We start from the raw sequence: 27,962 nt of genomic DNA on the forward strand, positions 1-27,962 counted from the left end.
AGACAGACTCCGAGCCACATGGATAGAGAAATAGCCCCTAAGCTGTAAACATCAATGTTGAAAAATTCCCCAACCTTACTAACTCCCTGATGAACTTTCACCAAATAGTCAATGCAAATATAGAAGAAAACAGAGACTCTGACATCAATGGGGCCAATGACCTTGCTAGAAATGATAGCCTTTCCAGGAATGGTATCCTTTCTAGAAAGATTTCCAAAATCTAGGGAAGAGGATTAGATCTATGGCAAAGACCACTACCTTTTCAGAAGTATTACCTGTTCCTGCACCGTGTGTGTAGGAGCCGAGAGAGGTCCTGCCTTTTTGAGAATTTTTCTCCTAATATTTATTCCTCATGCCTCCGAAAAGGAAGGGGAAGATTAGGGTTTATCCCTCAACACCCCCACCATCTTCGGTAATGCAGCAGGAAATAATTTGGTTCTTTACTTCACAAGCTTCAACAGAACCAGCGGTCAAGGAACCCTTGGAGCATGGAACTGAGGGAGAGGCTCCGGCCCCGGAAGAGACAACGCTGAGCCCAGAACTTAGAGCAGTCCCCCAACAATGCTCCGGGCTTATGTTCTACACGGCACGCAAAAGGAGGAAATCCCTTCCGGATCGCTAGCAGAGAGGTCATCTGATACTCTGGCTCTCTGGGACGCCATTGAGCGAGAATCTGCACCGGGAGTGCTGAGCAGCGCGGAAACATCGATTGTCATGTCAGCAGAAGGGGCAGTAGGGGTAAGTCCGACTGGTAATAGCCTGCAATTACTGAAAGAGACAAACCCCGAAGTTAAGCCCCTAAGGATTCCTGAACGCCCGGAGGTTGTAACGATGGTGGCTTTGTGGAACTTGATGGTGGGGGTTGCTACAACGTTGAATAATTTAAACACCAAGGTGGAATTTTTTGCTTCTCAAAACAGTCAAAATTCTACTGAAATTCAGAAAAAGGTTGATGTACTATCTAAACAAGTGTTGGAACTACAGGGGAAAGAATCTGATAATTTGGCTTTCAAGGCAGCAGTTGTTAAAGACAGACAATATCTTACAAGAAGAGTGGAAGCACTTGAAAATTCCAATAGACACTTAAATATAAGGATTTTAAATTTTCCTCGTATATTGGGAGAAATCCCATATGTTTCCTTAAAAATGTTTCTACAAGAAGTTTTAGGATTTGAGGAAGGGAATATACCTGAAGTTAACAAATGTTATTTATTTTATTTTTTTATACCGGTATTTGGAAAAGACTGTCACATCGGTTTACAATAGCCACAGATAAACATAAAAACACACATCATCAAAATGGCTTTCAAGGGCCAGCCATTAATTCAGATCAGACACCTCCTCCTTAGCCAGTGTTTGTGGGGAAGGCACTAATTGGATTTGGCATGCCAGAGTCTCATGTGCTTTGGTAACTGAATCATTTTGGAGCTGGGATCCAGCCTGCTGAAGTAAAGTACAAATGTATTTGGTTATTTACCAGTGTTTAGAACTATGGCATTATATTTACCAAAACTTGTGCACTGTCTGTTACAAAGAAGCTAAACTGAAATTGTAACTTGTGAGTGCCTTTTAGTCTGCTTTCAAGGGCCAGCCATTAATTCAGATCAGACACTTCCTCCTCAGCCAGTGTTTGTGGGGGTGGGACTGCTTTCTAGCTAAACTGCTTTTGGCAGCAGACTCAGTGTATTGCAGGGGCATTCAAGTCCTCAGTCTGATTTGAACGAAGGAGGCAGCCAGAAGCACAAACTCTTGGGGAGAGATAAGGAAAAGCTTAAATTAGTAGCCAAATCTGCGGGTCTGTTCAAAATCAATAGCAGATAGTGTCCAGTGAACAGCCCTGGCCACGTGTTAACTGTTCAACTCCCACCCACTCCTAGTTTTGTTTTTCTGCTATAGCCTGCCTGAGTACATAATTGGCAACTAGATAAATTAGAAATTTGGTAATCCCTTAGGTGTTATCCATCAAATATATTTACCAAAATGAGGACTATCCAATGTAACTATAGTGGAACTTTTATTCTGAGGGAAATTATCTGGAAACTAAGGGCTTGCCCCATTTGCTCAGAACTCTCTTCCTTGAAAAAGGAGTTGGCTCAAGTTAAAGCTGAATTAGCTTCAATGAAGAAAGTCTCACCAACTCTACATTATTCAGGAATTAATTCCCCATTACCACAGAAAAACCAAAAGTCAAGGAAAAAGAGATTTACAGTGGGCTCAGGTAGGATAAGACCCGTGACCCAGACACCCATTCTTGACAGCTGTGCAGCACACATGTCTACCCCACCACTCACACAGGGCATAAGGAACTCAAAAAACAACAGGATTACAGTGGGCTCTGGTAGAATTAGACCTGTGATGCGGAGACACACACTCTGTATCAAGTGCAACAAGTACAAAACACCTTCTCTATATTAAATACTGAAGAAGTTCTTGAGAAAAAGATTGAAGTGTTGTCTGAAAAGAGAGAAGAAACCCAATGCATACAGAAATTCCAGATCAGTAACCAAAGGAAAAAGCTTTGTGCTGGATGAATCTGACATCAGAGGCACTAATCTTGCGAAGGAAAAGGGTGAAGTGGATAACAAAACTCAACTAAAGTCACAAAAGGAGTCCAGGAACAACAGTAACCTGAATGATGAAATCTGGAAAGCTATGTGCACAAATGCTCGTAGTTTGGGCAATAAAATCCCAGATCTGCAAGCCCTAATGGAAGAGGTGGACTTGGACATTGTTGCTGTCACAGAGACATGGTTCATGGAATCACATGATTGGGATACGGCAATACCAGGCTATAACTTGTTAAGGAAGGACAGAGAGTATAGGAAAGGGGGAGGAGTGGCTCTTTATGTCAGAAACAATATCCAAGCATCTGAGCTGCAAGGAAGATGGGGCAATGAAGAAGCTTTATGGGTCAACCTAAAAAAAGATGGGGCATCCATTTTTATTGGAGTGGTTTACAGGCCTCCAAACCAAAAGGAAGAGCTGGACAGAGATCTGGTTGAAGACATCCAAAAGATGGGAAAGAAGGGAGAAGTGATGTTTGTTGGAGACTTTAATTTGCCGGATGTAGACTGGAGAATCCCATCTGCAGAATCTAACAATAGTAAAGTAATATTGGATGCCCTACAAGGAGCTTTGTTCAAACAAATGGTAATGGAACCCACAAGGGAGGGAGCTGTACTTGATTTAGTGCTCACTAATGGAGATAATGTCTCTGATGTCCAGGTGGGTGCCCACCTCAGCACCAGTGATCATCATACGGTATGGTTTAATATCACAAAAAGGATACAGAAAAGAAGCACAAAGACCAAGTTTTGCATTCAAAAACACAGACTTTGATGAAATGGGGAAGTATCTGGAGGAAGAACTAGTAGGCTGGGAGAACGAGAGAGACGTGGAACAACAGTGGACCAAACTAAAAGGAGCAATTACCAAGGCAACTAATCTATATGTTAGAAAAGTAAAGAAAAGCAAAAGAAAAATGAAACCTATCTGGTTCTCAAAGGAGGTATAAGACAAAATAAAGGCTAAAAGAACAGCGTTCAAGAAATATAAAAGATCCCAAAGGGAGGAGCACAAGGAAGAATATCTGGTAGAAATGAGGGAGATAAAGAAAGTAATCAAGACGGCAAAATGTCAAGCGGAAGAAAGGATTGCCAAAGAGGTAAAGAGAGGTGACAAAACATTTTTCAGATACATCAGTGAAAGGAGAAAAGTCCAACGTGGTATAGTGAAATTAAAAGATGAAAAGGATCAATGTGTGGAGAGAGACGAAGAAATGGCAGAAATATTAAACAAATACTTCAGTTCGGTGTTCACTAGAGAGGACCCTGGAGAAGGACCATCGCTAGTTAACAAGGAACTGGAGGGGAGTGGAGTAGATGTAACTCCATTTACAGTAGAGAATGTATGGGAAAAGCTGAGGAAACTGGAAATGGACAAAGCCATGGGGCCTGATGAGGTTCATCCCAGGATACTGAGGGAGCTCAGAGATGTGCTGGCGGGTCTGCTGTGTGACCTATTCAATAGATCCTTAGAAACGGGAGTGGTGCCGAGAGATTGGAGAAGAGCGGTGGTGGTCCTGCTTCACGAGAATGGGAACAGAGAAGAGGCTGGTAACTACAGACCGGTCAGCCTCACCTTGGTGGTGGGAAAAGTAATGGAATCACTGTTGAAAGAAAGAATAGTGAACTATCTACAGTCGCGAGAATTGCTGGACCAGAGGCAGCATGGATTCACCAGGGGAAGATCCTGTCAGACAAATCTGATTGACTTTTTTGACTGGGTAACCAAGGAATAGGATCAAGGAAGAGCAAGGCTCTTGATACGGTCCCGCACAGGAGACTGGTGAATAAAATGAGAAGCTTAGGAGTGAGTGCCAAGGTGGTGACCTGGATTGCAAACTAGTTGACGGACAGAAAACAATGTGTGATGGTAAATGGAACTTACTCTGAAGAGAGAGCAGTGTTAAGCGGAGTGCCGCAGGGATCGGTGTTGGGACTGGTCCTGTTCAACATCTTTGTGAGTGACATTGCGGATGGGATAGAAGGTAAGGTTTGTCATTTTGCAGATGACATTAAGATCTGCAACAGCGTGGGCACGCCGGAAGGAGTGGAGAGAATGAGACGGGATTTAAGGAAGCTGGAAGAATGGTCGAAGATATGGCAGCTGAGATTCAATGCCAAGAAGTGCAGAGTCATGCACATGGGGTGTGGAAATCCGAAAGAACTGTATTCGATGGGGGGAGAAGGGCTGATATGTACGGAGCAGGAGAGAGACCTTGGGGTGATAGTGTCTAATGATCTGAAGTCGGCGAAACAATGTGACAAGGCGATAGCTAAAGCCAGAAGAATGCTGGGCTGCATAGAGAGAGGAATATCGAGTAAGAAAAGGGAAGTGATAATCCCCTTGTACAGGTCCTTGGTGAGGCCTCACCTGGAGTACTGTGTTCAGTTCTGGAGACCGTATCTCTGAAGGGACAGAGACAGGATGGAGGCGGTCCAGAGAAGGGCGACCAAAAGGTGGAGGGTCTTCATCGAATGACTTATGAGGAGAGATTGAAGAATCTAAATATGTACACCCTGGAGGAAAGGAGGAGCAGGGGTGATATGATTCAAACTTTCATATACTTGAAAGGTTTTAATGATCCAAAGACAACAACAAACCTTTTCTGTTGCAAAAAAATCAGCAGAACCAGGGGTCACGATTTAAAACGCCAGGAAGGAAGACTGAGAACCAATGTCAGGAAGTATTTCTTCATGGAGAGGGTGGTGGTTGCCTGGAATGCCCTTCCGGTGGAAGTGGTGAAGACCAAAACTGTGAAGGATTTCAAAGGGGCATGGGATAAACACTGTGGATCCATAAAGTCTAGAGGATGTGAATGAAGAGAAGAGGCAAGAGGGTGGCTTGCTTGCGGGAATGACAGCTACTACCTGGAGATTAATATCCTTATTCAATAAACATACACACAGTTAATGCGACTCCAACATTGCTCTATGCTTCAACGGCAAGAGGAAATGTGGAAAAAAGGATTTGCATCCACAAAAAAGCAGGGGAGTAGCTTGCTTGTTACGGCGGTTACTACCCCAAACCAAATAAGCCTGATACTTCACTTTCAATGCATATCCAGCATAGCTCTCTGCTTCGACGGCAGGGGAGAAAGACTGATACTTCAAGCATATCCAGCATAGCCCTCTGCTATGCTGCACTGCAGGGGAGAAAGTCTGATACTTCACTTTCAATGCATATCCAGCATAGCTCTCTGCTTCAACTGCAGGGGAGAAAGACTGATACTTCACTTTCAGTGCTTATCCAGCATAGCTCTCTGCTTCAACTGCAGGGGAGAAAGTCTGATACTTTACTTTCAATGCATATTCAGCATAACTCTCTGCTTCAACGGCAGGGGAATGAAGAAAAGTGGATCTATATATACAGACAACAACCAACAAGGACTGAATTATTTAGTCTGGGTAAACAAATAAGTATGAGTGTAGCTTGCTTATTGCGGCGGTTACTACCCCTAACTAATTAAGCTAGAAATTTCACTTCAATGCATTTCCAACACTGCTCTCTCATTAATGGTGGGGGTGGAAGGGAAATAGAACCAAAAGGTTATTAAGAGCCAAAAGTAACAGATAAGTATGAGAAAAAAAAAAGTGTGAAACTTGCTGGGCAGATTGGATGGGCCGTTTGGTCTTCTTCTGCTGTCATTTCTATGTTTCTATGTATGTTTCTATAAATTTAAGGTATCAGTGTAAGTACTCAGTGAAAATGTCACTCTGTCAAATATCAAGGAATTCATCGGTACTATAGTACTTATTAAACAGACGCTTAGGTTAATTTTAACCTATCATAATAGGTTTCATCTGAATAGCAGTTTTGCTAGATGATATGCCTTGTGTATAATCATCGGTCAATAGCAAGAATCAATTTTTTAAAATATTTTCTTTTTGCTTAATGTGATTGGTGAACTTAGCTTAGTGCAGTCGCTGAAGTCATCTCTATGCCCGACATGGTTCCATGTTTCGAACTCTCCAGGTTCTTTGTCAAGGGCTAATGTTCAGCGTTGTATTTGTAGTCCTAGGAAATCAAGCCGATCCACCATCACTGAATTCAGGATCACCCGAATATAGTGGTTTTAGTCTTCTTAAGAGTAGTAATTTATAAAAGCCTTCTTTGTTTTTATTTCAATATGTTTTTTGAAATTCAGTTCGGGATCTAAATAAACGCCTAGGTCCCTTATTTTGGTCTCTAGAGTTATTTGATTATTTTTGTATTGTAAATAACCCTTGTTATTGTTTATAGCTGATTTTCTTTCCAGTAAGATGATTTCTGTTTTTTCTATGTTAATACTTTGTCTCATTTATGTCAGTAATTGTTTTATTATGTTCAGGTACATCGTTGTAGTTTGAAATGTTTTTTCCAGTGTATCGTTAACAGGTAGCAAGATCCGTATGTTGTCGGCATATAGATAATATGTTAGACCTAAACCTGAGAAAAGATGACATAGAGGAGTCATATAGATATTAAAAAGTGTTGCAGATAGAGTGGAGCCCTGTGGAACTCCTGTTTCCAGTTTAATAATTTCGGAGAATGAATTATTAATGTGTACTTGGTATGTTCTATTACTCAAGAATGATTTGAACATGACAGATGTTCTCACCCAAATACTGCACAGATGCCAGAGCAGCTTTCAGAGTCCTCCGCTTCATCATTGGAATCAACACCATGCAGCATTCCCAGTAAAGTAAGCCGCCGGAGAGTTGGGCCCACAAAAACCATGTTCCCTCTCAATTGACAAGCCATGACATGGTAAAGGGCTTTGAATATGTGAAGCACATGGCCAGTAAGGGGGAAGAACAAAATTTTTTGGACAAGACTGGGGCAGCCTCTTCACAGAGTTGCTGTGCCATCTAGATGGAAGAAACCTGCTCTGCCTGTCCTCACTACAGAGTTGCTGTGCCATCTAGATGGAAGAAACCTGCCCTGCATATCCTCACTACAGACTTGCTGTGCCAGCATGCGGAATAGATGGTGTTCTGTGAAGCATTTTCATGTAGCACACTAACTAAGAAGTCCTTCTCGAGGCTCAGCCCCTATTACAGGGTCGTTTAAGTAGCCTCATTTTACTTTCCAGTTGCTGGATCTTGTCATGACATCCCATCTCCTGCTCCACGCTGCTGGTGTGTCATCTCATCTTTTGCAAGTGGTGCCTCCATGCTACTGGGTCTCCTCCTGGGCCTCCTGCCTCCACGCTGCTGGGTTTTCGTCTGCTCCTGCTGCGTCGATGTTACACTCTCCGGTCCTGCTCCTGCTACCTTCATGCTGAACTGTTTGGTCTTGGTCCTACTGGCTAAATGCTGGACTTTTCTGCTGTGGCCCTTAGGCTGTCCCCTTTGAGTGCACTCTTTCAACATGGACTGTCTGGGGCCTTTGGGTTGACAGCACATAGTAGTGCTGCATGTAGCTGTTATTTTACAGCACTACTATAACTTTTGGGGTGATACTTCCTCTTTCTAGGTTCTTAGTTGTAATCATAATTGTGCCTAAAGGATAATATGCAATGCCTGTATTTGTAATGATGCCATTTCAATGTATTTATGTACGTGTACACTGAATGTGCTGTTCATGAAATGTGCAATGTTTTTTGCTGTCTGCTATCTTGTCCTTGCAGAATGTGATTACCTAAGAAATTGACTTTATTTCAAATAGTGCACTACATGTGTTTGCTAATAAAGTAGTCAGCGTTTGGAAAAAACTTTCTGGTCGTGCCCTTTTAATGTGTGGTTTTTGTGTTCATGGTTCTGAAGGTTAAAGGCTTGCTCTCCACATGTCCTTGCATGCTAGAATACCCTGCCTCATTTCAACTGTGCAGTTATCGAGCATGCAAAACTATATAGGCTATGGCATAACAATGAAAGCTGCGTGCATGTTGGTAAGGAAGACAGGCAGAAGTAAAGAAGCTCATTACCAGGGACCTTTACTACTGCCTCTTGTTACCTTCTTCACACACCATACCGTTTGGTTACTCCTTCTTACATACGCCTGTATGTGACCTGCTCTGTACCTTCATGGGCAAGAGTTAATATAGTATGCATGTACAGCTTCGGTGAACTTAAGAGTCATCATGACATAAGACTTTATTTTCTACCCCCTTATTTCTGTCAGGAGTGCAAACATTTGTAGCTTAAACTGTAAACCTAATACGATGCGTGCTTGCTGAGTGTTGCAACACACTGTCAGCTGCTGGGTGACAAGTAGGGAGAAGTAATGAGGGTGTACCATATGGTCAACAATATCCACCGGCAAACACCAGAGGGTTTAGAGGCATGATGCTGTTGCTAGGGACCAGGCAAACTTCCACAGACTAGTTCTCACGCCTGTACTGGCTTGGCTTGGGGGTCTGTATATGTGTAAGGTAAGGATGACCTTACAGGTAGCATCCAGATCCAAAAGGCAGGCCACTGCAGGAATGACAGTTAGTCTGTGGAAGTCTGCCTGGTCCCCAGCACCAGCAGCACAACTCTACATCCTTTGCTCTGCATCTGTGCAGATTGAGTACCACATACTAGTCACTCACTCCTCCTTCCTACTTGACACACAGCAGCTGACACTGTGTTCCAAGAATCAGCAAGTACATAGCTTAGTAGAAGTGAACGCCTGGTTACTGTAGAAGCGCCTACAGTGTTTCGGAAATGGTGCCCCCTCCATTTGAAGACATATATGGATGCACCACATCTATAAGAACATAAGAACATAAGAAAATGCCATACTGGGTCAGACCAAGGGTCCATCAAGCCCAGCATCCTGTTTCCAACAGTGGCCAATCCAGGCCATAAGAACCTGGCAAGTACCCAAAAACTAAGTCTATTCCATGTAACCATTGCTAATGGCAGTGGCTATTCTCTAAGTGAACTTAATAGCAGGTAATGGACTTCTCCTCCAAGAACTTATCCAATCCTTTTTTAAACACAGCTATACTAACTGCACGAACCACATTCTCTGGCAACAAATTCCAGAGTTTAATTGTGCGTTGAGTAAAAAAGAACTTTCTCCGATTAGTTTTAAATGTGCCCCATGCTAACTTCATGGAGTGTCCCCTAGTCCTTCTACTATCCGAAAGAGTAAATAACCGATTCACATCTACCCGTTCTAGACCTCTCATGATTTTAAACACCTCTATCATATCCCCCCTCAGTCGTCTCTTCTCCAAGCTGAAAAGTCCTAACCTCTTTAGTCTTTCCTCATAGGGGAGTTGTTCCATTCCCCTTATCATTTTGGTAGCCCTTCTCTGTACCTTCTCCATCGCAATTATATCTTTTTTGAGATGCGGCGACCAGAATTGTACACAGTATTCAAGGTGCGGTCTCACCATGGAGCGATACAGAGGCATTATGACATTTTCCGTTTTATTCATCATTCCTTTTCTAATAATTCCCAACATTCTGTTTGCTTTTTTGACTGCCGCAGCACACTGAACTGACGATTTCAATGTGTTATCCACTATGACACCTAGATCTCTTTCTTGGGTTGTAGCACCTAATATGGAACCCAACATCGTGTAATTATAGCATGGGTTATTTTTCCCTATATGCATCACCTTGCACTTATCCACATTAAATTTCATCTGCCATTTGGATGCCCAATTTTCCAGTCTCACAAGGTCTTCCTGCAATTTATCACAATCTGCTTGTGATTTAACTACTCTGCACAATTTTGTGTCATCTGCAAATTTGATTATCTCACTCGTCGTATTTCTTTCCAGATCATTTATAAATATATTGAACAGTAAGGGTCCCAATACAGATCCCTGAGGCACTCCACTGTCCACTCCCTTCCACTGAGAAAATTGCCCATTTAATCCTACTCTCTGTTTCCTGTCTTTTAGCCAGTTTGCAATCCACGAAAGGACATCGCCACCTATCCCATGACTTTTTACTTTTCCTAGAAGCCTCTCATGAGGAACTTTGTCAAACGCCTTCTGAAAATCCAAGTATACTATGTATGTATGTATGCACAGAAAAGGTATTGTCCTTCATATGGGCAAAACATGGTAGGCCTACTCTTCCAGCTTTTATGCTCTGCATGTGAATATCTGTGGCAGCTCTGCAGTCTATCCGCCATACAAACCCATTAGTGAGCTCACACAATGGGAATATGACAGGCCATCAACATGCACAAGACACTGCTCGAGGTACAGGTGTGTGAGGTTGTACAGAAACAGTGTGCGACAATCTTCCTGATGCCTCTGTAATGGCCCAGATGTGATGGTGCTGTACCAGCAGTGTGGACAGTTCAAGCTTATGATTCACCAGTGACAATGTAAGAGCTCCCAAGAGGAGGACAGCAATGGGGCCATTTTGGTAATTAAGACGTGCAAAGTATATAGTGGTTCCTCACTCAGCAACCTTTAGGTCCCATGCATTGTTTGCCATCACCAATGTTGCAGGGCTCTGAAACATGGGGAGAAAAAACATGCTCTGGGCCAAATGCCTGCATACATGACTGCACAAGGCAGTTATCATGCCTATTGTTTCCTCCCCACAACCAACCCTCATTTGGGTATCATTAGCCACATACACATAGGCAGAGATGGAATATAGAAAGAAAAATGTGTCTTACCTACGAGCCAGGCTGGCCTCAAAATTGTCAAAGAGGCCCCAAATGCCTAAATATAAAGGAATTGTTCGTGGCTCCCGGGTACCTGGCCACCATGTCGAGGGTGCGCATTCAAGCATTACACACCACTTGCACGTTGATGGAATGGAAGAGCTTTCGTTTGTGGTATGTCTCCTCTCTCTGTCGGGGTGGAATGATGGCCACGTGAATACAGTCGATTGCTCTGACAACAATGGGAAAGACTGTGAAGGACTCTTCAAGTCCATGAAGTCCTGCCAGTCGCAAGGAAATGTTATGCAGCGAGGAATGCAGTCAGTGACTGCTTCGATGACCTGGATGAGACAGAATGAGAAAGTGGTTTGGGACATTCTCCCTACCACTCCTACTGTGGTGTTGAAGGAGCCGCTTTCCGTGAAATGCAGGGCAGCCGAGAGTTTGGTGAGGCCAGGGACGGCGTGGGACCTTTCGGTAACCTGATCCAAATCCTCTCGAATCTCTTTATATAATTCCAGGATTGCTCGAGAGCTGAGCTAATACGTGCTAACCTCAAAGTCCTCTGGCATGCCCAGCAAGGATGTCCATGGAGAAAAGATATGCTCCCCTTATCTCCAGTGCTGTGGTCACCTGCATGCCGGCCGCTAGGCCGGGGCTTGAGCCCCAGGCATTAATGCCACTGCCTACACTGCTGGTACTTCCCTCGGAGGTCTTGGAACTGCCCTTGCCTGTTGTTCAGGTTGTTCTTCTTCCATGTGGTGAGGCATCAAGTATGCCTCTACAAGTACGCTTGCCACAAACAATATGGCTTTAGGAAGGTTGACCTGGCAAAAACAGGCGTTTTTATTGGGCCAGGAAGGCCTGGTAGGTGTGTCCGTTATTTGATTTTTTTTCACGCGCAATACTCGCTGCAATAAGTGTGATCCGCAATACCGGACGCGATAATTACTTTTTTGACCATACTGCCAAGAAAAAAGGTGTAGTTATTTCCCACGATAAAACCTGCAATAATGTGCGATACGCTATCGCTAGCAGACCCTATTTTACATTAACCCCGCCCAAACCACGCTCACTTAAAAACAAATGCCCAATTTGCATATCCAATTTCTGATGCACTGTTTCGTACATGTGATAACTCTGTACTGCACATGATAACGGCTATTGCAAATTGATGAATGTACCTCTAAGTTTGTACCTGAGGCAATGGAGGCTAAAGTGATTGCCCAAGGCCACAAAGAAGCAGCAGACCTGAGGACCCCAAGGCCACAAAGAAGCAGTAGACCTGAGGACCCTAACAGTGTAAGCAGACTTGGACATCGCTGCTGTTACAGAGACATGGTTCACTGAGTCTCATGACTGGGATTCGGCCATCCCAGGCTATAACTTATCAAGGAAGGATAATGAGGGAAGGAGAGGGGGAGGAGTAGCTCTTTATATCAGAAACAATATCCAAGCAACTGATATGCAAGGGGTGTAGTGTAGGGAAGAAGCATTATGAGCTGTCCTAAAAATGGAAGATGGTGCTTCCTTTTACATTGGTGTAGTCTACAGGCCTCCAATTCAGACAGAACAGCTGGACAGATATCAGGTCGAAGACTTCCAAAAATGGGAAAGAAGGGAGTATTTTTCGTTGGAGATTTTAATCTACCAGATGTGGGTGGAGTATCCCTTCTACAGAATCTACAAGAAGTAGAGAAATAGTGGATGCCCTTCAAGGGGCTCTGCTCAAACAAATGGTAATGGAACCCATGAGGGAGAGTGTGATTCTTGACCTAGTGTTCACCAAGGGGAATAATGTCTCTATTATCCCTGTAGGTGCCCACCTGAGCACCAGTGATCATCAGACAGTATGGTTTGATATCACAAATAAGATACAGAGAAGTCACATGAAGATCAAGTTTTGAATTTAAAAACTTGACTTTGCCAAAATGGGGATATTCCTGGAGGAAGAACTAGAAAACTGGGAAAAAATGGGTGAGGTGGAACAACAGTGGACCAAATTAAAACGATCTACTACAAAGGCAACAAATCAAAATATTAGAAAAGTAAACAAAAGTAAGAGAAAAAAGAAACCAAGTTGGTTCTCAAAGGAGGTGGCTGAAAAAATAAAGGCAAAAAGAACAATGATTATACAAATTGGTCATCAATACAGGAGAACAAATCACTCAATTAAAAAACTGCTTAAACAAGAATGTTTTCAATGATGATTTAAATGTTTTTGAACATTCCATCAGTTGTGTCCTGTTCCATAATTGAGGAACAGCAATTGAAAAGGTCCTTTCCCTAGTTTCCACCAGCCTAGCTTATTCGATTGATGGCACATCCAACAGTCCTCTCTGCATAGAATGCAACAATCATGTAGGATTATATATTTTTAATAGTATGTTGATCCAAAGACATGAATCCAATCTTAGTAGTAAATGTAAAAGTACCAAAACTTTATACTCCACACAAAAATGTACTGGGAGCCAGTGTAACGCAAACAAAACTGGAGTGATTGCTCTGTGCTGGATTTCCCTGAAATCAGATGAGCTGTTAAATTTTGTTAACAGCTGTATAGTTTTCAGAGTAGCAGTAAGAAGACCCAAGTACACAGTTAATTAGAGGAAGAATCAATTAGAGGAAGAATCAATGTTTGTACTGTTGATCAGAAAGCAGAATGATTAAGGAAAGGTTTTAAACCCCACGTAATACTCGCAAATTTAAAAAATCCAGATTTAACCACAGTATCCACCATGCTCAAGCCTTCTAATATACTATACATTTGGAAAACAAAGAGGAAGCTAATCATGCCACTGGAAGATGGTACTTCATAAAATAATGCTTCACCTCAAAACACTTTGGTACTAATGCAATAATTCCCAACCTCACTCAGTGTCAAAAATCTATACCAGGGTTTCCCAAACTTGTTCTGGGGAAGCTACAGCCAGTCAGGTTTTCAGAATATCCACAATGAATATGCACAAGATAAATGTGCATGTACTGAGACTCCATGATATGCAAATTTATCTCATGCATATTCATTGTGGATATCTTGAAAATCCGACTGGCTGGGGGGGGGGGGGGGGGGGTCTCCAAGACAGATTTGGGAAATCCTGATCTATACTAACTATATGCCATAGCTTTAATTTTCTCTAATCACCTTTTCTGTAGGATGTCCCAGAACACACTCATCATCCACTGCCAATATTCGATCACCAATTTTGATTCGTCCATCCTGTGAAATCAAATCAGCATTAGTATTAAGAAAGATTTTGCCCTCTTACAATGCTTTTCCTTTACACAGGTCAGCATTTCAAAGTCTTACCTTTGCTGCTGCCCCATGATCTGTTATACTTTTGATAAGAACTCCATTAACTGTATCTTCTTCACTAATTGCAATACCTAGTCCACCCTGGTCCTGTGGAAATTAAGAGAGTAACATTGATCATGTGGAGTACAGTCTTTCCAATAATAAAACTAGATGCATTTTATATAGGATGAATTCTTGACTTGTGTTTCCCAAGGAAAAGACAATTAATGAACATTTCTCATGAATACTGTCTGAATTGAAACAGGGACTTAAATTATACAAGAAGGAACACCACTCCGATGAAGTTAGTTCCAGATAATCTTTTGGCTGGTGCTGGTGAAGAGAAGGGAGGATAGTGGCAATTTCCTACTACTGGCTTTGGATTTTCAACTCAGTCAGGACCAGGGCTGGAATTTGGTGTCACAACTCTTCAATCTCAACTACCCAAGGATTTTTTCCCTCTTCTTTTTATTCCTTCCTAGTTCACCTATCATAGTGACAGTCCTTAGTGAAGCATCATACACCAGGGCTCCTTCTGGAACCTTACAATCATGGGCACTAAATCTGGCCCCTTGGAATTACCATGGAACAATGACTTGTACTCCTTCCCTCCAAAGCTGTGAATGCTGCTTTCACAGCATTCCCCATCGCCAGCTATTTCAGGGAGTGAAAGACCTGACCTGGGAATTAAATGCAGGTCCTCTGTATGGCAGTGCACTGCCAGTGAGTCACCAGGCCTTTCCTTAGTGTTGCAGATTTTATTGCTGAACTTCACTGGCTGGCAAGAACCTTCAACTTTTGTGAAATCTCAGAAGTTAAAAGTTGTGACATCTTTTTATAGAGTCTATGCAAAATCTTTGTAATGTTATCTCCTTGGCAAGATAAACATAACGTTCATAGACGCTCAACAATATGCCATGACATCTGAAGCCACATTAAATCACATAAAAGAAATCCAAGACAATTCAAGCATAGACAGGTGCATATAAAATAGGACTACAATATAAAAATAGAAGAGTGGATTCAGGAAACGCAATTATGAAAACTGGCACATGACCATAATAAAAGGTACATGTCTTTTAGTCTATAAAAGTATAAGCTCTAAGAAATACAGTATCAGAAGACATAAAAGAAGGCAGGCCTGCGAATGATCAAAAGAGAAAGTACAAAGAAGAAAGAAACTGATATTTTAAGTATTTTAGTACTTTTGTTTTACTTTTGATAATGGATTGAGATAGTGTGGTTGTCCTTGATTTTCAAATAAAAAGTACAGAAAAAATTATGGCAGTGAAAATTCTAGATCACAATAAAAACTTACTATTAATTATCTGGGACGTAATAGAGAGTGAACTGTTTTGATTATTATAGCAATACTAATCTGTATACATATTTACCTTTGGCAACTCTATGTGCTGGACATTTTTGAAAGAACTGAAGTCTATGGCTGGTACAGGACTCGCAGCACTTTGTTCGATCTGAAGGAGAAGAAATATTTGTTCAGAACAGATCATGCAAGAACTGTTCTTGAATTCCAGTATTGTGCATGTAGATAATCACCTAATAAGCACAGGTGTAAAAGTTAGGGGAGTATACCCTTATTTATTTTTCATTTGGGTTTTAGTGAACTCTGTTTTACAACAGTACACTGTAATGTAATATCTTTGCACCACCCCATAACACCCACTCAGGGTTAATACCATGGACAACTGGAAGGTCTTGCCAAGTACTTCTCAGATCTGTCTGCACTCTGCACGCATACCCCTAACATTGACAACATTCTGTCTACCAAATGGGTTCCTACATGTCTCTTGTCAAGCAGAATGCCTGTAAACTATCTCCTCCACAAAAACAAGAGATATCACAGCTCCTAAAATGTACCTACAATTCAAATACAAAAAAAAAAAATTCTAGGATCACCAATCAGTCACAGAGACAAAGCTAATAAAATGAAAATTTTATTAACAAACAGTAGGAATAGTGAACAGGTGAACAGGTATTTTACCCAACAGGTAAAATGATTCAATACGTATCACTATTTAGGTAAGTTTCACTGTATTTAGCCAGTCTCCGGGGAGATTCAAAATAGGCTGTCTTCAATGATGTGTGGAGCTGGGATAGGGCCTTAACACAGATTTAGTTCCTCTGCACTCCCAGCCAAGAAAGCTAGCAGATTTAAGGCTAGCTCTCTGTGGACTGTGTTTGAAAGACTAATCAAGGCACAAAATAATAACTGATACACAAAGTAATAACTGATACTGCAGAATGTTATAATCTTACAACTCCTGAGGATACTGGGAAAAATGTTATCCAAGCCTCAGTTTGAATTACAGTATTGTAAGGGCCAGGACAATACCTGAATGCTAGCTTAAGGGAATGAGTTCTCCATTGGGGAGACAAAAGAAGTCCCAGGATAAAATGAGAAATCAGGAGAACAGATAAAAAACCTATTAACCACATGCATACTAAAAGGTTTTAGTGCATACTATTGACAGCAAACACAAAAAACATAACCCATGCTGCCTGGTTAATTTTTATTTTGAAAGGCATCTCTGGATTTCTCTCACTCCCAGGATCCCTCCAGAGACTCCATCTCAAGTCATCTGGCACCATTTTTAAATACTGCAGCAGCAGGGCAGAGGTAACTGGAAATTGCTGCTGCAGTTCTTTGGACACCTATAGCAGATATTCTATAAGGGCAGCAGTACATCTGTCCGCACAGATGGACAACTTTATCTGATGATTATGAGCAGTGACTAGGAAGCTACCAAAACTTTCCAGAGTTCTCAAATGAGCATATGTAGGTTGTCCCACATCATGGCATTGGCACAGGTCCCCCTCATGTCAGTGTATGGATACAATTAGAAGAAACTTTCTCCTTTGGGAGGAGAGTGATTTATGTGAGGACTGATGTTCTGCTGTCCTTGAAGGATACTTGTTACAGGTAAGCATTTTTTTCTCCAAGAACAAACAGGATACACAATCCTCATAGATGGAAATCTCTAGCTACAAGTTGTCTTCAATTTAGAAAAAGGAAATAATGATGAAAATCTTTGCCAAAGGGTAAACAATATGTTTTTGTTGGCAACAAGCCTTCATTTGCTATTATTTTTTGTAAAGACAACCTTGGAAAATAAAAATAGGTCTTGTGGGATGGATTTGGAATCTAAACCCCAGAGATCTTGCAAAACAAATTAACCAAGCCTATTGTCATGTCGTGAGTCCCTATTCAAACAATAATGTGACATAGGTGCAAGCCTGCCTTGGCATGACAGAAAGAGATGAACTCTGCAATCTAATTAGACAGTGTGCAGGTGGTTGGTTCAGTCTCCAAGCCAATGAGTCCCTGAGTTGCTAAATGCTGTCTTGTGGATCTTGAGTGGCTTAAAGCCACTGGAACCATAGGATCCACTGGCCCTATTTCATACTGACATGAACTGCTAATGCCATATGACTCAACATGTCCCATGTGGATGTCTATTGATGCATATTTCTTTCACTACAGACATTAAGTTGATGATTCTTTCTGGTGGAAGAAAGGCTTTTGCCAGAATAGTGTCTATCAGAGCTCCTATCAATTCCAATAAGGATGACGGACTCAAGTGGGATTTAGGATAATTTAGAACAGCTATTCTCAACCAGTATGTCGTGACAAACCAGTGTGTTGCCATGTACCAGAAGGTGTCTCTCTCTTGCTACCCACAGTCGGTGGAGCCGAAGACCCAAAGATCAGCGCTGCTGGCCGCCATCGGAGACCAGGCCGCTGGGGCCAAAGATACCAAGATTGGTGCTGCTGGCTGCAGCCGGAGACCAGGCTGGCAGGACCAAAGACCTAAAGACTGGTGCTGCTGGCTGCTGCCAGAGACCAGGTTGGCAGGGCCAAAGAAACGAAGGCTGGCGCTACTGGCCACTGCTGGAGACCAGGCTGGCAGGGCCAAAGACTTGAAAATTGGAGCCACTGGCTGCTACCGCCTGAGACCAGGCCGGCGGGGCTGAAGATGAGCTATTCAGCTAGGGGCTGGTGTGTGTATGTGAGACAGGGAGGGTGCTTGGGTGTGTGTGTGGTGTGTATGTGAGACAGGGAGGGTGCTTGTATGCATGTGGTATGTATGTGAGACAGGGAGGGTGCTTGTGGGGGGTTGTGGTGTGTATGTGAGACAGGGAGGGTGTTTCTGTGTGTGTGTGCAAGAGAGATGGAGCATGTTTCTCGCTGGCTGTGACTGTGAGAGAGAGTGGGGTCATGGGTGTGATTTGAGCCTGTGTTTAAGTGAAATAGGGAGAGCATGTGTGTGATTGAAAACCTGTGTGTAAGTAAGAGAGAGAGCACATTGTGTGATTGAGAGAGACTGGTCAGAGAGGTGACGTGTGTATGTGTGAGAAAGAGTGATCAGGGAGATGACTGGTATATGTATATGTGTGTGTGTGTGCGCGCGAGAGAGAGACTGGTCGGGGAGATGATTTGTGCGTGAGAGATACAGAAACTGGTCCTGAGGGTGTGTGTGTGTGTAAGAGAGAGAGAAAGAGAGAGAGAATGGACAGGTTGTGGTCCCTAAGGAAGAGGACCATGAGGACAGCTCCAGCAACTACTGCTGCTTCTGGTGTGGCCTCCAAAGGAAAGGAGGAGAACTGCTGGAAAGGGTATGTAAAGGTGGCTTTTTAAGTTTATTTTTCTTGACTGACTACCATTTTAATTATTGGGTATTATGTGATGTATCTGCTGTTTTGAAATATTTTATTGGTGTTTGGAGAATTTTTAATAATTTTTAAGAGTTTTTAATTGTTAGATGTTGTTCTGTTTATCAACCTTTTTGAAACATTTATTCATATAGTTTTACAATTATTTCTGTGTGTTCATCTACAGGGAGATTCACTCGAAAGAGGCCCCAAATATTCTGTTTTAATTTCCATTAGGATGAAGCAATCTGAACTAAAAAATTATGCTACATACCTCAACGTATGTATAATCTTTTGCATTACATGCGATGCTGGAAGTGATCGCCGTTTTCCACCAGACACAATTTGACACGGCGCTCCATGTTTCTGAATGTGTCTGTGAGCATATCGGGGGGAATAGCAGCAATTTCACGTTGGATGTTTTCCTTCAAATCTTCCACAGTGCGAGGCTTTTCCTTTGAGCATACCCCAAAGGGAGAAGTCTGGTGGTGTCAGATCCGGCGACCATGGTGGCCAAAGCCCTTTTGAAATTACCCTGTTGCCGAAACAAGACTCAATTTCTGCTATGCTCTTTGCTGATGTGTGACACGTTGCTCCATCTCACAAATGGAGGTTAAACGTTGCGACGGGTGTTTGGTGCCTACCTCATTGCTCCAATGCAGGGGCATCCTGGCTTGTTCGAAGCTCCATTTACTGAGGGGCACATTGCACATTGTTTCGTTCAGATTGCTTCGTCCTAGTGAGAGTTTTACAGAATATTTGGGGCCTCTTTCAATTGAATATCCCTGTATAACAGCTTGGCTTTTTCTGTTTTACTAATTGGAGGTGTTTTAGTATTTAGGACCTGGTTTTTGTAGTGTTGCCTTTTTATAGGTAAAGTTGTTCCATTTGCGTACATGCAATAATGCAGGTGTAACTTTGTGTGGATTAGTTTGTGTGCCTTATTACAGATCCTGGTACTATGTTAGGTGCTATATTTCTGTTTCCATTTCTCCAGTTTTATACTGCATGCAGAGTGGCTTTTTTGAGTTTCTATTCCAGTTTCTGTCTCCATATTTGTAATTTGTGGTCTTGCTGTACTTGGTGAAGGTCGATCTTGTGTGTATGACAGAGGTGAGGTATTTTACTAGCATGTAGGCTAGTAAAATACCTCATCTTTTTTTGTGTGTTTTCTCAACAGGCCATGCATTGGTGGTGAACTGCTGTCATTTTATAAGTAGGGCTATTGTGCCTGGTAGTAGAGAGAGTTTGTGTTGCTGTTATTGAGATAACACCAGAATATATCTTTTTTGCATGGTGAGTTGTACGGGAAATGTTCTAATTCTGCTTTATACTCATTACTGAGGGTCGGGGGTGGGGCGGGGTTAGCCTTATAACTGTCATGTATTCAAGTGTGTCTCATATGTGGGAACTATCTATCAGGTGTGTCCTGACAGAAAAAAGGTTGAAAAAGGAAAATTGGTTCTTACCTGCTAATTTTCTTTCCTGTAGTACCACGGATCAGTCCAGACTCTTGGGTTTATGTATCCCTGCCAGCAGTTGGAGACAGAGAAAGTTTCACTGACACTGCTTCATAAACCCTAGTGCCACCTGTAGTTCCTCAGCATTAATCTGTATCCAAGCAATAAAAAACAGTTGTACAACCAAACAATTAAAACATTTCTGAACTATACTAACAAAATTGTCTTCCGTAAGAAAAAGAACAGCTTAGTGGGCGACTCTCCACCTCCCCAAATCTGGCGGGTTCTGGTCTGATCCATGGTACTACAGGAACAAAAATTAGCAGGTAAGAACCAATTTTCCTTTCCTTGTATGTATCCGGATCAGTCCAGACTTCTGGGATGTACCAAAGCTCCCTACTCAGTGTGGGACCTGGAGAGTCCCACTCTCAGAACACTCTCGCCAAAGGAAGGAGAATCTGAATCTCCCACATCTAAACGATAGTGTCTTGCAAAGGTATGCAGTGACTTCCAAGTTGCTGCTCTGCAAATCGCCTGAGGAGATACCAGTTGTGCCTCAGCCCAGGAGGCTGCCTACGAACACGTAGAATAAGCACGCGAGCCCTTGGGAATCTCACAACCACAAGTCATGAAAGTGGAACCAATCGCCTCTTTCAACCAATGCGCAATAGTAGCCTTAGAAGGTTTGAAATCTCTTTTCACACCACTCCACAAAACAAAGAGGTGGTCGGACCTTCTGAAATCATTCGTCAGCTTGAGATAGCGCAATAGAGCCCACCTAACATCTAACCGCTTGAGCTCCTTTGCATGTGGAGTGGATGGATCTACAGTTGAAAAGGCTGGAAGCTCCACCGTCTGGTTCACATGAAATGCTGAAACCATTTTCGGCAAAAAGGAAAGCAAAATTCCCAGGACAGCAGGATGTAGTCTTCACATATGGGTGACGTCACTGGATGGAGCCCTATCACAGAAAACTTTCTGTCAAAGTTTCTAGAAACTTTTGATTGGCACACTGAGCATGCCCAGCATGCCATTATCCCTCAAGCCACAGGGGTCTCCCCCTTCAGTCTCGTTTGTAGCAGTAAGTGTAAGCGAAAAAATAAAATAATAAAACGTTTCAGCACCAACTCCGCAGGGTGGCGGGTGGGTTTCATGAGGACTATATCCTGTTGTCCTGGGATAACACCTATTACAGGTAAGCAATTTTGCTTTATCCCAGGACAAGCAGGATGATAGTCCTCACATATGAGTGATTAGCAAGCTACAGGCTGAGTCATCTTTGTTTTGTACCAACAGTGTACAACTTGTGCAACAGGCACAACAACTGGTGTACTGTTGGAAAAAATGAGGCAGACTGAAATCACAGCAGGTTGGATGTGGAAGGAGTTGGAATTATACTGGAAATAAGTTCTTTAAGACAGATTGTCCAAAGGCTGAATCTTCTTGTCCTTCCTTGTCTAGGAAATAATGAGCTGGAAAGGTGTGAAGCGAGCTCCATGTTGCAGATTTGCAGATGTCGGCAATCGGTACTGAGCGATAGTGTGCTACTGAGGTTGCCACTGCTCTGAGTGCGCCTTTACTCGTCCCTGTAGAGAAAGGCCTGTTTTTTCATAGCAGAAGTCTATACAGGCTGCTAGCCAGTTGGAGAGTGTTTGTTTGCCCACTGCCATACCCGGTTTGTTTTTGTCAAAAGAAACAGCTAGGTGGATTTTCTATTTTTTAGTTATTTATTTTATTTATAAGCTTTTAAAATATACCTACATTCGTGGGTACATCATGCCGGTTTACAATGTAACAGAAAGGCAGAAAATACATAAAACTGGGTTGGGGGTACGGGAGAGCAGCTGGAAGGAGGAGGAGGAGAAAGGAGCAGAAGGAAAGGAGGAAAGGAAAGAAGGAAAGGAAAGGAAAGAAGGAAAGGAGGAAAGAAGGAAAGGAAAGGAAAGAAGGAAAGAAGGAAAGGAGCAACGACTAACAGACATCGGCATCTCAGGAGCAGCTTTCAACTGGTTTAAATCCTTCCTAGAGAATAGAACCTACAAAGTCAAGATAAACAACAAGGAGTCTCACCCCATTCAAGCCAAAATGGGGGTACCACAAGGGTCCTCACTATCCCCCACCCTCTTCAACATTTATCTTCTCCCACTCTGCCATCTACTTACTAACCTCAAGCTCACCCATTTCCTATACGCGGATGACATACAAATTCTCATCCCCATAATGGATACTATACATAAAACCATGGCTTACTGGAATAAATGCCTCTTAACAATCAACGATCTACTAGCCAGCCTCAACCTGGTCCTAAACACCAGCAAAACGGAAATCCTTATAATAGCTCCGGATCAAGCTGCCCCGCCCACCACCAGCAATCCTCCAGACACCTCAGGACACACCACCTCACCTCAAGTCAGAGATCTGGGTGTACTCCTAGACAACAGACTCAGCCTCAACAAATTCGTAAATAACACTACAAAAGAATGCTTCTTTAAACTACAAGTTTTAAAGAAACTAAAACCACTTCTACTCTACAGGGATTTCCGCACAGTACTCCAAGCCATCATTCTCCCGAAATTAGACTACTGCAATTCACTTCTGCTGGGCCTTCCTGCTTGCACCACCAAACCCCTCCAGATGGTCCTGAATGCCACTGCAAGAATTCTCACCAACGCCAAAAAAAAGGACCATATCACCCCGATCCTCCAGAATCTCCACTGGCTTCCCATTAAATACAGGATACAGTTCAAAACCAGCATGATGATCCATAAGGCCCTACATAACATCTCTCCACTCAACTTAACCTTCCAGCTTCAACTACACACTTCTAAAAGGCCAAGTAGAAGGGCATACCAGAACAGAATGGTCACCCAACCTGCAAAATCCTCCCTGAGGAAACGCGCACTATCAACAGCGGGCCCGTCTCTCTGGAACTCTCTACCACCAGAGCTCCGCCTTGAGCCGTGCCATACTACTTTTAAAGTTAAACTCAAAACTTGGCTCTTCCTTCAAGCCTTCCCTGAGAGCTAAGTTCAAGAAGAGCAATAACCCTCCTGTTATTACAACAATAATGTAAAGTTCATTTGCCTTATTTATATGTTTTTAAGTTGATCCTAGTTGTATTTTACTCTATAATTGATTAATCGTTTGACTTGTTCCATGTAAACCGCCATCCCGGCGATAGTTATCTTGTTACCTGTGAACCGGAGTGATATGTATTGTATACAGGAACTTCCGGTATATAAAAACCCTAAATAAATAAATAAATAAATAAATAAATAAATAAATAAATAGGGGGGAAAGGCCAGTGGTAAAAGGGAGCCACTGGAGAGATTAAGAACTACAACATCATGGTGTGCGCACTTGGCGAGAGGCACTATGGTCAATTTTGTACAGATTAGAAAGATCTTGTACATCTATGAGAATGGCTTATACAACTATGTGAGAGTCTTATACATCTATGTGACTATGGTCAACTTTGTACAGGATGTGACTATGGTCAACTTTATACAGGATGGGAAAGGCTTATACATCTGTGAGGAAGTCTTACACATCTATGTGAAAAAGGGATATTAACAAGGCGGTAATATTCACAAAGCGGTTCTATTCACAGGGCGGATATATTCACAAAGCGGTAATATTCACAAAGGGGTACCATGAACACAGGTATATTCATAAGGCAGTACTGAGTATACAAAGTTAGAGAAGGAGGGATCCTCAAGAGGAGATTTTCTCCTTTCTTCTGGTGGTGAGGGTTCCGACAAGATATCCTCACAAGAGGAACTGGAGTCCACATCCTCCCAGGTGTCTGATAAAGTATGTGGGCGTGGACTGGAAGGAGGAAAGGAGAATGGCATTGATGGTGACTTAGTCTTCAATGGACCCATCGATGATTTCTGTTTTTTCTTTCCTGGCATCGATGGCATCAGGATCGGCATCAATAGAATCGGTGCCGAATCGGGCAGCTCGATCCCGATAGCCCCGACGGCCTTGGCATCGGCTGAGGAGTCGATGGTCGGAGTCGGTGGATTCAGCATCTGAAGAGTCCGAAATCGGAATCGGTTGATTAGTTTGCTTAATTGGTGTCATCGGCCTCGATGGCACCGGTTGAGTTGGCAGGGCACCAATTAAGGTATCGAGCCGGGACAGTAGCGGTTGAAGCATCAATGTCTCCGGCGCCGGTGGAGGTATGGACACTGGTACTGGTGGATGGAGGTCACGGAGGGCATAGACTACTGCTGGTGAATAAATCCATCCAGTTCCTCCCTGATAGCTGATGCGGACAGAGCAGCTATAGGGGGTGGCAGAGGAGGCAATACTGGCTGCACCACAGGTCCCTGTGGGGGGGGGCTCAGTAACCGGCACAGATATCGGTGGAGATTGCCTCGGTTCTGGCATCGATGGTGTTGATGAATCCTCAATCCTAGGCTTCTTAGCGGGTGGGTCAACAGCTATGGAACCCATCCCCGGATCGGAATCGGCACCAGGCGGTTCCCGTCGATGCCGATGCTTCTCATGGTGCTCTTTTTTCTCGAGCACCGATGCTGATTTTGTGGATGCCTTAGAAGGAGTTGGAGATAGAGGGTCCCCACTACCCCATGCACCCGGCGGGTCTTTAGGATTACGTTTTTTGTAACTCCTGCTGGTGACGATGGAATGAGCTGTATATTGAAAAGGTGCAACATCATGAGATGCCAAGACGCCATTATTAGGTTCCGAGGCATTAGAGACGATTAGTACTCCTTGGGAATAGAGAATATCTGGCCGATGGCTCTTATTACAGTAGAATGAGATTTCCCCTGAAGAAGGCTTGTTAGCCGAAACATGGTCCATGTCGGGTGAAATTATGGGACATTTGAACAACTCATTTGGCTAAGTATCTCTTTTAATATACAGTGAATTTCAAAAGATGTGGATGGAATTGCATGGTAGCTGCATAATTAATCTAAGGAAAAATTAGGTGCCATAAATGTAAAAATTTTTTTAGAAGAAAAAATTTCTAGAAGTGGAATATGGGATTTTTTGATTAATAAAACTTTTTTGAAAATATATAAAATAAATAATCTACAAGGAGACAGTAAATGATTATAGCAACAGTGCTGAAAAGACTGATACTGCCTGCAGCCCTTTGCGGGCGAGAGACAGTGGATTATACTATAAGTACAGTCATTCTGATACTGTCTTCCTTATATTAAAAAACTGTTGGTAATAAGACATCTTTGAAAATATTTTGTGAGAATTGGGTTTAATAACATTGTTCCCCTCACATATGACAGTTTTGTTGAGATTATCGAGAGGAGGGTGCTTCCGTAGTTTGGGACTGTATTGAAAAGGTGCTTCATTTTATCTAGACGGGCCCATCTACCTTTGGAAGTCATCTCGGCACATTGGGGTCATGATGAAACGTTGTATCTGGGGCCGAGGCACAAAACACACTCAATGTGGGGATCGGTGATGGACACTGTATGGGGGCAATTAGGGCATTTTTTAAAGTCGGTTGCCATTGTGAAAGGCCCAACAGCTGTCGACGGTCTGTGGTCACCGATGAAATTAAGGAACGGTATCGACCGTAAATATAGGTTTAGTCACCGATCGATGGAAAAATTGATCCTGAGACTGGGAGACCCCAATGAGGGGATTTTTCTGAGAAAAAAATATTAGTTTTTCAGTGAGGAAACGTTGTGTGAAAACACACAGGGCTCCTTAACTGCGAGGCTAACTGCAGCGCAGAAAAAAGAAGACTGAAGGGAGACCCCTGTGGCTCGAGGGATAATGGCATGCTGGGCATACTCAGTGGGCTCAGTGTGCCAGGCAAAAGTTTCTAGAAACTTTGACAGAAAGTTTTCTGTGATAGGGCTCCGTCCAGTGACGTCACCCATATGTGAGGACTATCATCCTGCTTGTCCTGGGATAAGGCACTGTCCTTAACAAAATCCCAAAATTCGAAATCTGAAGGAATGGGTCCCAACAGGACAAAGCTTGCAACTCCGAAATCCTCCTAGCTGAACATATAGCAACTAGAAAAAACACTTTGAGAGTCAAGTCCTTCAATGTTGCTCTCCACAGATGTTCAAAAGGAGCCGCACACAAACTTCGGAGGACCAGATTAAGATTCCAGGATGGACAAAGTTTTCTGATCGGAGAATGCAAATTCTTTGTTCCTCTAAGGAACTTAATGTCTGGATGAGCTGATATAGCAGAACCCTCAATTTTGCCACGAAGACAGCCCAAAGCTGTCACCTGTACTTTAAGTGAGCTAGGAGACAAGACTTTAGCAAAACCTTCTTGAAGAAATGACAAAAAGTCAGGGATTGAAGACCTGAAAGTGAACACTCCATTAGCAGAGCACCAGGACTCAAACACATTCCATTCTCTAATGTAAGCCAAATTAGTGGATTTTCTTCTGGCTTGTAATAATGTAGCTATGACTGTCTCTGTGTAATCTCTACGTCTTAACTGCCACATCTCAAAAGTCATGCTGCTAGACAAAAGTGAGTAGCCTGGTCTGAAAATATGGGGTCCTTCCGAAAAAGGCCCACTAGATGACCGAAGCGAATCGGCCCATCCACAGCCAAGTTGATCAGACCCGCGAACCAGGGATGCCGCGGCCACTCCGGTGCAACCAAGACCACCTCGCCGCAATGTCTTTCTATGCGATGCAACATTTTGCTCACTAATGGCCATGGGGAAACACAGAGTAGGACCCCTTTTGGCCGAGGCAGAACTACAGCATTGACGCCTTTGGCTCCGTGCTGGCATCTTCGACTGAAGAATCAAAACGTTTTGGCATTCTGATGAGTCGCCATTAAGTCCATGTGAACAGATCTGCACCAATCTCTAATGAGTTGCATTGCGGCTTCCGATAATTCTCACTCGCCCAGGTCTGAGTCTGACTCAAAAAATCCGTTTGAACATTTTCAACCCTGGCTATGTGGGACATAGCTATGAGCTCTAGGTGCCCCTCTGCCCAAAGAATTAACTCTTATGCATCCCGAGCTACTGGCTGGCTCTTGGTTCCGCCCTGCTGATAGATATAAGCCACTGTCGTCGCAATGTCTGAAAGAATCTGCGCTAATCAACCTCTCACTAATGGCAGAAATTCTCATAAGGCTAAATGGACCGCCCTGGTCTCTAACCAGTTGATAGTCCATGCAAACTCTCTCGCGGACCAGGTATCCTGGACTGAGTGACGCTGACAAACTGCTCCCTATCCATAGAGACTGGCATCGGTAGTAACTATCACCCATTCCAGGACTTTGAGGTCCACCCCTTGCACGAGACTGAAAATTTGAAGCCACCAAGAAAGGCTCTTTCTTGCAATGCCCTTGAGAGGAAACGGCAGTTTAAATTTCTCAGAGACCGGCTGCCAATGAGCCAAAAGCATTCTCTGTAACAGTCTCATATGGGAAAATGCCCACTACACCAATTAC

The 27,962-nt window shown here is 43.0% G+C and overlaps 1 protein-coding gene across 5 annotated transcripts in view; it reads right to left on the reverse strand.

Annotated features, from left to right (window-relative positions):
* The window catches only part of MPDZ (multiple PDZ domain crumbs cell polarity complex component), a 662,189-nt gene that overhangs the window by 138,596 nt on the left and 495,631 nt on the right, over positions 1 to 27,962 (reverse strand). For all 5 annotated transcript variants that reach the window (XM_029605550.1, XM_029605570.1, XM_029605559.1 and 2 more), the window contains 3 exons: positions 15,799 to 15,879; positions 14,420 to 14,512; positions 14,255 to 14,329 (listed from right to left, as the gene is read on the reverse strand). In XM_029605550.1, coding sequence (XP_029461410.1) covers positions 14,255 to 14,329; positions 14,420 to 14,512; positions 15,799 to 15,879 — 249 coding nt within the window. The remainder of the gene's footprint in view (positions 1 to 14,254; positions 14,330 to 14,419; positions 14,513 to 15,798; positions 15,880 to 27,962) is intronic.

The sequence above is a fragment of the Rhinatrema bivittatum genome, chromosome 1 (assembly GCF_901001135.1).
Source record: "Rhinatrema bivittatum chromosome 1, aRhiBiv1.1, whole genome shotgun sequence".
NCBI classification, from domain to species: Eukaryota; Metazoa; Chordata; class Amphibia; order Gymnophiona; family Rhinatrematidae; genus Rhinatrema; species Rhinatrema bivittatum.